This window comes from Spodoptera frugiperda, chromosome 18 (assembly GCF_023101765.2).
Source record: "Spodoptera frugiperda isolate SF20-4 chromosome 18, AGI-APGP_CSIRO_Sfru_2.0, whole genome shotgun sequence".
Lineage (NCBI taxonomy): Eukaryota > Metazoa > Arthropoda > Insecta > Lepidoptera > Noctuidae > Spodoptera > Spodoptera frugiperda.
This window is the reverse complement of record NC_064229.1, coordinates 10641563-10653441: the sequence shown is the minus strand read 5'-3', so window position 1 is coordinate 10653441 and position 11879 is coordinate 10641563. Positions and strand designations below refer to the sequence as shown.

General features: G+C 37.6%; 1 protein-coding gene across 1 annotated transcript; it reads left to right on the top strand.

Moving 5' to 3' along the window:
* Window positions 1-6610: 6610 nt before the first annotated feature.
* LOC126911689 (trypsin, alkaline C-like) lies at window positions 6611-8540 on the top strand. The gene is made up of 4 exons (XM_050700246.1): window positions 6611-6758; window positions 7125-7290; window positions 7724-7979; window positions 8181-8540. The coding sequence occupies exons 1-4, from the start codon at window positions 6719-6721 to the stop codon at window positions 8484-8486; spliced, it is 768 nt and encodes a 255-aa protein (XP_050556203.1). The 5' UTR covers window positions 6611-6718; the 3' UTR covers window positions 8487-8540.
* Window positions 8541-11879: the final 3339 nt, after the last annotated feature.

The following is an 11879-nucleotide window of genomic DNA, read 5'->3' as shown; positions in this document are numbered from 1 at the left end:
AAGTTTTTATTTTGGGTCTGGGTGTCATATGTATGTGGACATTATATGTTTTTAAACGTACCCACGACACAGGAGAAAATTCTAGTGTGGGAGTAACGTTTTTTTAATTGCGATCTATATGATACAACCCTTTCTTGTTAATTAGTTAAGGAGACTTGACAATATCTTAATCATATGATTAGTTAAGATAATTTTTAAAAACATTCCCAAAACCGTACACCTGTTTTAATAATGGCAGTTAGATAAAATTGCACCACAACATAAGCCCCGCCCTTGTCTTCCGATTATAATGAAAACGATTTGTGATTGGTTTAAAAAAATATCGTCACGCGTGTCGAGGAAAGTATTGAATGAAATCATAATCTTTAATGAGTGATGGGTAATTAAGATATGTAGAACACCTGTGGCATATGAGGCTATATATGTTATATGTATTGTCTATCACCGGGGACTCGAAAAAGCCGTTAAAAAGACCTTTTTTGAGGGGCGAAAATCATCTAATGCCTCCTCCCGCCTTGAGTGAGGCGAGAGGGAGTGTTCAGATACTCCCTTTTCCTCTCATACTGACTTACTACTCCCGTTTCTTACTACTCTTCAAGCCGGAGCCCCGGAAAACCGTTCGAAATCCGCGGCACCGTAAGATATCTACCGATTACAATTTAATTCACAATTATTCTCTCCATGACGTCAGTTACACCTGCGATACATACTATCTACTATCTTAACTTTTGCAGCTGCAAGTCCATAAACCTGTATCTAAATATATTTCGAGGGGTAACGGGCTATTTGGTTTAAGCGACATTTTGGGTGATATTGAGTTATATACATATTTGGAATCAGCGAATTTTTCTCCGTCGAATGATGCCGGTTTCATTAAAATCGGAGCACTTTTTTGGCGTTTCAAACAATACTATTTTCGTGTCGTTTCCAAAGTGGCAGTGTATTAAACGACGTGGATTTTGAATTTTTTATTAAATCATGTACTTGAACTATACCATCATATAAATAACTGTGACATAAACCAGTCACCCTATCTCTCATAAGTAAGTGAATAAGAGTTAAAGCGTTTTTCCTGTTACTAAATTTTATTAAGAAGTAACTTGAATCATTTTGTCTTCCCTAATCACACGGTGTGATGTCGCTTAAACCATTTGTCCGTCACCTAAATACGATACGGGTCGTCGCTTAAACTCTTTTAGCTGCATCTATTTTCCACGCCGGGTGCTACTTGAATCAAATACTCGTTTTTGTTCAGATATTTTGTTTAGTCGTTAAACCATTTTAGTCCTACTTTTTTTTCAATGCATGTCATTTAATACAGACTATAAAATTAATGATGTATATTGAAACATTTTGCCTGTATTCATAAAAATACAAGTCGGTATTTCAATAACAAAATTTTAATATGGTACATTTCAATCATGTCATATGATACCATGTTTATTTCCTCGCCCGGGTGTTAAAAATCGTAATCATTCAACTGAACTATCGTGCGCGGGCGCTTCAGTCACAGTCCAGAGTGTGCCGAAGACAGATGTGACGCGCGCACACCAAAATCAATCGTAGATATATTTCAAGTTTACCGATAACCAAAGCCAAATACATGGACTTAAAGAAATTGTGCGACACTGGGGTTATCATCATCATCAGCCTATAGCAGTCCACTGCTGGACATAGGCCTCCCCAATTGTTCGCCACTTTGCTCTATCACTAGCGACTCGCATCCAGCTCCTGCCAGCCAACCTGCGCAGATCGTCACTCCACCTCGCCTGGGGGCGTCCTACACAACGTTTACCGAGACGCGGTCTCCACTCCAGGACTCGCTTACCCCAACGGTGGTCGGTCCTGCGTCTAATATGGCCGGCCCACTGCCACTTCAGCTTGCTGATCCGGTGGGCTATGTCGATCACCTTGGTTCTCTGCCGAATCACTTCGTTTCGAATGCAATTCCGGAGAGAGACACCGAGCATAGCCCTTTCCATAGCCCGCTGAGCGACTTTAGAGTTTGTGGACCAGTCTAGCCGTAAGTGTCCACGTTTCGGCACCGTATGTCATTACGGGTAAACACTTTCGTCTTTAGGCACTGTGGGATTGACGATGAGAAGACTCGACGTAGTTTTCCGAAAGCTGCTCAACCCAACTGAATTCTCCTATTCACCTCATCCTCAAAGTTGTTTCTACCTAACTGCAACGTTTGCCTGAGGTAGACATATTTCTGAACAACTTCGAGGACGGCTCCGTGAATCGCAATCGGTTCCGGTAGAACATGTTCATTGAACATGACCTTGGTTTAGTCCAAGTTCATCCGTAGGCCGATGAGGAGTCAGCCAGGTCGTTCAGCATCCCTTGTAGGTCCTGCAGCGTTTCTGCCATTATGACGATATCATCTGCGAATCGCAAGTGAGAGATGTGTTCGCCATTGATATTGATGCCACGTCCTTTCCAGTGCAGCGTCTAGAACATATCCTCCATTGCATTAGTGAACAGTTTCGGGGATATGACGTCCCCTTGTCTCACTCCTCGATGCAATGGTATGGGACGTGTTTGCTGATTCTGTACTTGGACGGACATAGTGGCGGCTTCGTAAAGACATCTCATCACTTGGATGTATCGCCAATCAACCTGGCATCGCTGCAAGGACTCCAGGACAGACCAGATTTCTATCGAGTCAAAGGCCTTCTCATAGTCCACAAATGCTAGGCACAGGGGCTGATTATACTCTTCGGTTTTCTGTATAATCTGCCGCACTGTGTGGATGTGGTCTATGGTGCCGTATCCGCTCCGAAATCCAGCCTGGTCCGGTGGTTGGAATTCGTCGAGTCTTCGCGCAAGACGGTTCGTGATCACTCTTGAGAACAGCTTATAGACGTGGCTTAGAAGCGAAATGGGTCGATAGTTCTTCAGAAGGCTGGGGTTATACCCAAGATATTTCATAAAGAATATTTAAATCTCCAACAAAGTAATACCAAAGAAGTTTTACTAGATACTGATATAGAGGACATAGTCGAAGAAAATGATAACTAAATACCTACGTTACTTTTAATTACTTATGACTCAGTATATAGTATTATCGGCATCAGCTATGTTTTATAATTAAGTTTTCTTTGTTGATTTTATATTTTTATTTTACAATTGTTGATTAAGATTAACAAAATTGTACTTTTAGAAAGTTTTATGAAAACTGATCTCAAGTACCTACTGAATGAATAGCTAATAAATAATTATAGTTGATGTTCCTACATTGAGGCTGATTTTACTTAATTATCATACAAAGTACTAATGTACCTAATTTTGCTGATTAAGACTGAAAAGTAAATTAGTATAATTGATGTTCCTAGTAAGACTGTTGTAATAATAATTACTCTAAATAAATACTTTGATTGATTATTTATGTTGTGTGTTTATTTATTCATTTATTCAATGTAAGCACCTGAAATTTTCGGTGATTGCAAAATATCCTGGTTGTTTTATCAGCCATTGATAGTCTTAGATGTATAAACCATAAACATTAAACGTTACAATTTCAATGTTATATGTCACATAAGTAATTTAGCCTGACAGTCATTTGAATCTAAATTGGTAGTTAAGATAAATAGCTTGCTTCTACTAATTTTGGGTTTCGTTACTTCATACCTTTTGGCTTACTCCGTAAATAGAATGCGTTGTCGCTTAACTTTTTCCCCTATAGCCAGTAGTAGTTATGAAGTCACTTAAATCGTTTTTCCTGTCTCTAAAAAAAGGCACATTGTATTAAGCGACATTTATCTTTGTAAATAAAGGTCCGCTTTATTTGGTATTAGCATCAACAACTAGATATTTTTAATTAAATTTCAATGCAGTTTACCCCGTTTAAATAACTGCAGAAGTTTTTTTGTTATGAATTTTATTTCGAAATTTCAAACTTTAAAAGGCTCTCCTGTAAAGTTGCAAAAATGTCGCTTAAACCAAATAGCCCGTTACCCCTCGATTTATTAATTTTTTAGACCCAGTCATGTTGTTGAGTGACTTATCTTTACTGTTTTAAGTGTGGGTGAGCCATGTCCAACCACGGCCTCACCGAAAACCGACGTGAAACAACGCTTGCGTTGTGTTTCGTTGTGTGAGTGAGGTTATCGGAGGCCCAATTCCCTCCTTCCCAATCTTCCCAATCCCCGATTCCCAAACAATCCTTAAATTCCTAACCCCAAAAGGCCGGCAACGCACTTGTAACGCCTCTGGTTTTTCAAGTGTCCATGGGCGGCGGCGATTGCTTACCATCAGGTGATACGTCTGCTCGTTTGTTGGCGGCGTGTTCCATAAAAAAAAATTCAGACGAAAGTGCTTCTGAATTAAATTATGATACAAATGTAGATAATATAGCAATAATGTATTTATCTGATTGATAAGTAATTGTTTACTGCATCTTGTTTAATAGGCCAATCGGTGGGAAATCGATAGTTTATTTATGTCGTTGTTTTGACTAAAATTTTTATCTAATGAACGGTATATACTGTATCTTTTTCAGCTCTTTGATCCATCTTTATTGAACCTTTCCGTTACTTTTCCTTCTTATAAGGACTTCATATAATCTTCATAAGGAATCATGGTTCTCTGGTCTGTACCATCTATCTCTGGTCTACATGAATTCTCTTAATCTGACATCCTCCCGGTATCACATAATACATCACTCCACCAATGAGGTTCACACCTCATGGACTCATGTCCATATCTATTTTCAATTGTATTTTTCCATTCCCCCACTGAATGAAAATTATCTCTAAATAAAAGCCATTTGAGATATTTAAAAACATAATTTATTTTGGTAATCTTATATTGCTAACACTTTCCACGATTATAAGATTAAAAGTAAATTCGTTCATGATCAATATGATAAAAGTAGCAGATAAGACAAGATAGACCTAATTTATCACAAGTAGGAGTAAGAATAATGAGGGGGAGAAAAGGAGTATATCTCCTCCTTTCAATAGAAACAAAGAGTCTGAAAAACCTAGCACATATCACATGAACCGCCTATAAGTGGGCACTGCTGACCAAAGGCCTCTTCTCATGGATAAAAGGTGAGTATCTATTACCATGCTTGCTCAATGTGGGTCAAAAAAAAACGGTGCCAAAACGAAATTGACAACTGATTTTGTGTGGCTACGAGTTGGTTAGCTGGTTGGTTGGACAGACGTCCTGACGTGTCAGGTGGCCTGACGAGCTGAGCTTACAAAGCCATTGGTTGTGGATCGCATCTTACCGGCCCATCTGTAAATCATTACGTTAAACCTATGTTAAGCAGTGGACGTCATGTAGCAAATATAATAATTATAATGATGCTGATGATGCGATGAACAAAACAGGGTGACATTTGACTAGTGCAAATTTTTATATATTTAATATTTGAATAGAATTATATAACTTGATTAGGATTTAAAAAAGTTTTTTCTCAAATATCATAAATCTTAATTCTTACTTTTTTCGGCTATCGTAATTATTCGACGAGGAACTCGATTAGTTTCAAGCCATGCTAGAGGCTAGTCGTCGCGTAGTGTTTTGCGAACTGCTGCTCATAAATATGAGCCTCTAGCATAGCTTGAAATAAATCGAGTTCCTTGTCAAATAATTACAAAATACAAAAACATCCGAAAAACATAATAATTAATTTAATATGCTCCATTGGACCATGCTCCCGCTACTGGTCGGCTCCTATTTTTAAATATTATTTTATTTTGTATGTATAGTATTTAAAAATGTAAATTTAGAGAATTTTAAATAAATATAAATTTAGTATGTCTCACGAAACTTATAATATATTCATAAATCTTGGTTCAGAATAATAAAAAAAGGAAAATAAATGTTTTACTGTAGGCGGTAGGTACAGTATTACTTTATATTGAGTTTTCCTTATATTACGTAGTTTTGGAAACAACAGCTGAAGTAATAAACGTTGTTATTTCAGAAACCTTATTTAGTTACAACAAGAAGAATGGTTTTAATAACATTACTTTTGTTTTAGCAAAAAAATGTGAACTTGATTTGTTTCTGAAGCTAAATATTGTGATTGAGTTCAGGTAACTTATTTATAAGGAATACTTAACTTACATAAATAACTACTTTTGCGTTTATTGTGTTTTTATAATCTAGGTTCTTTATGTTCTGGCTGTATGGGTATGTGGTCTAGACAAATGACTTTTCTCAATTCTGATTGATATTCAGCATCATCTGCAATCTGCAAACTTTAATTTACCTTTTTGTTTTCTCTTTGCCTGGCATGAACCAACCAATCAAAGTGCCAAACGCGTTTCGTTTTCATTCAACGTAAAGCAAACTAGTACTAAAGGTACTGATCCTCTCCAAACTTACAAATTGCTAATAACACCTACAGATTTTAACAGATTTCGTAATTTTGTAGGTAAGCCGCATACTTCGACCTTTGTCTAATACATTATTATTAACGTTTCTTTTTTAAATCTTATTTAAGGCAAAATACAACAACTAAATCCATACCAGCCTACGTAAGGACTCAAACAGTTATAAATTCCGAACTGCATTAACCAAACATTAATCTAGAAATAATTCATTGATAAATACTAGCAACAATAATCAATGAAAATGTATTGAGATACACAATAGTATGAGAGATAATGTTGATAGCAAATGCTGAACATTTGGTATAAATAGTCCAGTGGAGGGTGAGAAGTTCATTGGAGACTTGAAAGTCAAAAGTATTGGAACAATGGTGTCTGCCCGCTTCGCCACACTTATCCTGGCTGCAGGTAAAAAAAAACTTTAAGTTAATAAATTTTAAAGTCCAAATTCAAAATGTGCTTCACTTTAAAATCAAAGTCAAAGACAGAATTATTTATTTCAAATAGACCGGGAATACACTTTTGAACGTCAAAGCAAATATTACAATGTAGAAAAATCAAAATGTCTGTCTGTCGGTCAGTCGTCTAGTTACTCTATTTGCACGTTCCAAAGTGTAGATTCCTAAGGAGAAGAACGAGCAAAAAACTCCATAGGTTATGGTCATTCGGTCAATAATTCAAGCAAATTAAATGAAAATTAATTTGTATATGGCATTTTCCTTAAAAAATGGCCTCAAATTGATGGTCCATCTTCATCATTTTCTCATTTTCCAGGTCTTTGTGTCAGCGGAGTCCTCTCAGCCTCCCAGGCTAGTATCGAGGACTTCCCCAGCATAGCCCAGATTGAGACAGGCATTGGGCGCGTATGGCTTCAGACCTGTGTTGGTACCATCATCACCAACTTCCACGTCCTCACTGCTGCTCATTGCCTTATCGGAACGTAAGTAGACTTTCATCATCAACATCCACTGCTGGACAGAAGTCCTCCTCTACAGAAGATGGTTTACTATCCTCCAAAAATAGCAAGCGGCTTGGAAATTACAATTTAAATGGAACTGGTTTATCAGAGAACGCCGCCGCAGTCCTTGTTAAATGTTACCCCTCATGGAAAGAGTAGGGGTCGTGACAAGGGTAATCTTTGCCGCGCCACACCGTTTTTTTTTTTTAAGGGGAGAAGATCATTCTATGACTTCTCCTGCCCTAGGTGAGGCGAGAGGGAGTGTCAGATTCTTACTGACTAAAAACCACCCCGTCCCTACTCCTGCTTTTCAAGCCGGAGCCCCGGTAAACCCGCTAGATAGTTCGCAGCTCCGGATACCACGCTGCTAAGGTAGTATGAAGACTTTACAGCATTATGACAATCTCTTTTCCAGTGCCCTCACACCCCGCGTCAGCCGTGTGAGAGTCGGCGCTGAAGAGCGTGGTCGTGATGGAGACGTTTACGCTGTCCAGAGCATCGTCAGACACCCCGACTACAGCTTCAGAAGCTTCGACAACAATGTCGGTATCCTCCGCCTCCAAGCTGCTCTGACCTTCAGCTCCAAAGTCCAGATGGCTCGTATCACCGCTAGTGGTCTTGTGTTCCCTGCTAATGTTCCCGTGGTCCTAGCTAACTGGGGACGTACTGCTGTGAGTAGCTCTTTCAACACCTACTGCCAGAGGTGTCAGTCAGAGACATTAAATGATTGCTTAGTAACGATTTTGTTCCGAAAATAATTGCTAAGGACTGGGTTAAGAAACCATTAAATGACTCTGAGTACGGCTGTAAGAGGTCATTATTAGGAACTGTATTCCCGTAATTTCATTAATATTTTTATTCTCTTGCTACAGCAAGCTGTGATCTGGTCCGACCGTGACTTGTATAGCGCCCAGCTGTTCACCGTCGAACACAGCGCCTGCGTTGAGAGGTACGGCTCCCTCCGCCTCCCCGTCGAAGTGACCGACAACATGGTCTGCATCAGCCCTGCTACTGCCGCTGGCACTCACTTCGGTGTGAGGGACGGTGGTGCTCCTATCTTCTACGACGGCATCCTGGTCGGTTTCGTCTCGTTCGGCAGTCCCTACGGCGAGAAATTCCCTGTGGTTGCCACTGCCGTGTCTCCATACTCCGACTGGATCGTCGCTAACGCTGTTTAAGTTAGGAATAGGATTATTGTCGCTGTTTTACAATAAATAATTTTGTCTATCAAATATGTTTGTTTTTGTTATGTTTATTTTTTATACTGAAGTAATTTGACCGCTTAACTTTTGTAAGAAATTCAGTACTGCCTAGTTGGCTGCACACCAATACAACAAATACATAAATTGGAGCGCGTATATACTCGTATAGGCCACACAATACAAACACGTTATATTGCTATTACACAAGTAGCAAACACCTGAAGAACAACAGACTGAACATGAAGAGTTTCCTCAAAACATAAATTAAAGGAAAATGTTTAAACAATACTATTTTCCTTATAAAATACTAAGGTTCATCTTTCTTCTTCGTTATGTACTTATCTCAGCACAGAAAAGCCGTTAATTTTAGTAACCATTGCCGAATATCTCAACACATGAGTAATCTCTAAAAATGCGTTTCAAATTTAAAAGATTTTAAATAATTTAAACAAACTGCCACATCTGTTTTAGTCTTTTTTTTGTGATGGGAAAGTCGTCCAATGTTTTCTCCCACGTTGGGTGAGGCGAGAGGGAATTTCAGACTCTGTGCATGTGAACTTGTATGTTTGTAAACGCACCCACGACACAGGAGAAAATCCTAATGTGGGGCAACGTTTATTAAAAAAGAAAAAGAAGACTCTTACTGACTAAAAAGCACCTCGTTCCTGCCCTGCCCTGGCAACCTGTTAAGATTTCCGCGGCTCCGTAACTCCGCTCCGGCCTGCAGCCCAGATGGGCCCCAACTCTGGTGTTCCGATAGTTCTTGAGGGCGCCCGCGAGACACGACGCGCTATGCGTTCGGATATTTCTAGTCGATTTAGCGTGCAAATCAAGAGTGCATTTCACTTAAATCCAGCTTACACCCTGTATGTATAACAGCCGGTCCTACCTGAACTCTCTTTCATCATTTCAAATAATAAGTCGTCACATCGAGTTTCTACATTGAATTATTAGAAAATGCAACTGTATTTACAGCCCAATATGAATGAAGTGAACTAGAAACATAATCATGACGCTTTTGAATACCCGAAGGTGGGTAGAGACTAAGGGGTGAACAAGATTATTCCCTACCATACCCCCCAAGACGGTGATCAACAAACAAGAGATTAGACAATACTAATGACATACTATTGAATGATGTAAAGTATCGTACGACCTAATGTAATTCTCCATTCATAACAATGATAAGGGATAAGGCAATCCATTCAATAACTCTTGTAATCATAATGATTAGATAAAAACGAGAAAGAAATTGCTTAGGATTAAAATAATTAAAGGAAAACTAATTTCCTGTGTGTATCCACCATTTATGTTTCCTATCTTAATTGTATTGGCTTGGGAACAGTGCAGGCTGTAGTATTAATTTTATTATATTATGTTATGCAAATCATAAAGCAAGTACAAAGAGGAGATGCCATAATGTGATTTTTTTCGCCCTACACTAGGATTTTTTCCTGTGTCGTGGGTGCGTTTAAAACCATATAATTTTACGTACGTATGACATCCAGACCCGGAGCAACAATCTGTAGTTCACACAAAGAGTTGTTCCGAGCGGGATTGAACATGATAGAAATCCTTCTCGATTTTTCCTCTAATCGGCTAAATACATCGCGGTGTTCCTTCTACCTATGATTTATTTTTATAAACTCCTTGAGATTATTATTACTATTAAACGTATCTATTTAATTAATTTTTTTATTTTATTTTTCCTTTGTATTTAAATAAATATTGAATTTTAAAACAGTAACAAAAAAAAATAAGGTAACATGACCTTAGTAGATGAATGTAACTTCTATCGACCGAATTGACGATGGTCACGTTATTGAACAATTAAAAACTAAAAAAATAAAACAAAAGAAAGGATTAAGGAAGGTTGCTATCCGTATCTCATTGGCTAATTACATTTTAATTTAGCAATCAATTTTTTGCATTTCATGTTTATACGAAAATTTCGCATTTTACAGGTATTTCGTGATTGTATCTACTTATTTCCCATTTCAAATCTCATGGATTCAAAATGTGATAGGTATTCGAAATATAGAACAGAAAACACACGATACTGAGAAAGACAAAAAAGTTCATAGTCTAATAAGATATCGAATCCGAGTCTCACAAACTTGGGCCCAGTTTGGTGTCCTCACGTGATGTTATCGTACCATTTCCAATCTATGCTACTACAGAGAAATCCCCAGAAAAACTATATACGAGATGGGACTCCAACCCACTTGTTCGTCCATCGACAGCGGATTAAATGAGCTGAAATTCATAAATTCGCTTAAATATAACTTTTTATACAATTATCTTAAAAATAAAATAACGCCATCTATATTTCACTGACAAAAACAACAATATTTTTAATTTAGTTCATAAGTATCTTAGGTAAGTTAAATAAGAGATGGCGTTACTTGTACGCAAATTATGTTTATAACATAAGTAATTTGGTAGTCTGTTATTCTGCAAAAGGTAAGTAGTATTACTATAAAATACTTTTCTCTTTCTTTATGACGAACACAAATAGCTTCAGTGCTATTACTGAAAAATACAAGTTATAAAATAAATAAATTAAATACATGAATTATTAATTACGTTTACGTTCTTACAGGCTAATTTATTTGTTGAGAACTAAATTTAACATAGTATCTACAATTTACGTTATACATAATATTATTAGGTACTGATGTTATTTAGGTTAAAAGTTTCAATAACTGCCATCTCTATTTCAATACTATAAATGTAATTCGTTAGTACGGAACACAGAAAATAGATGGCGTTAGCTGTTGGATATTTCAGACTGCTAAAATGTTGTTATCTTTTATAACTTTTACTTGTCAGGCCTACACTGATTTTGTTTTACTTTGACGCCTGATTATTTCTGTTAGCAATGAAAGATTGTAAAAGATGTTGCTATAATGCGATCACGAAGTACACAAGTCTGAAGCCAGGTAATGTTTTTTTTTTCATGGAATAGGGGTTAAACGAGCAGACCGCCTATGGACACCTGCAACACCAGACTTCACCAGAGGAGTCACAGGTGCGTTGCTGGCCTTTTAAAAAGTGTAGGTATAGATATTTTTTATAAAAAAGAAGTAAACAATTTAAATTGTTTGTTTTATTCAATTTGTTTCCAAATATGATTTTGCTTGCAATATACATATCTTTGACAGCATTAAGCCCACCTCGTTTACTCATTCATGTGCATGAAGAATTAAATAAATAAATAAAAGTTATAAAAGATAATAATATTAAGTGTGGGATAGCCATGTTATCGGAGGCCCAATCACCTCCTTTCCTAATCTTCCCAATCCCCGATTCCCCAACAACCCTTAAATTCCTAACCCCCAAAAGGCCGGCAATGCACATGTTTCGGCT

Bases quoted from the DNA above. Each gene is read 5' to 3' on its own strand.
- LOC126911689 (XM_050700246.1), top strand. From the start codon at position 6,719: ATGGTGTCTGCCCGCTTCGCCACACTTATCCTGGCTGCAG. The intron at 6,759-7,124 runs GTAAAAAAAAAC...CTCATTTTCCAG, and splicing joins CACACTTATCCTGGCTGCAG to GTCTTTGTGTCAGCGGAGTC. The intron at 7,980-8,180 runs GTGAGTAGCTCT...CTCTTGCTACAG, and splicing joins CTAACTGGGGACGTACTGCT to CAAGCTGTGATCTGGTCCGA.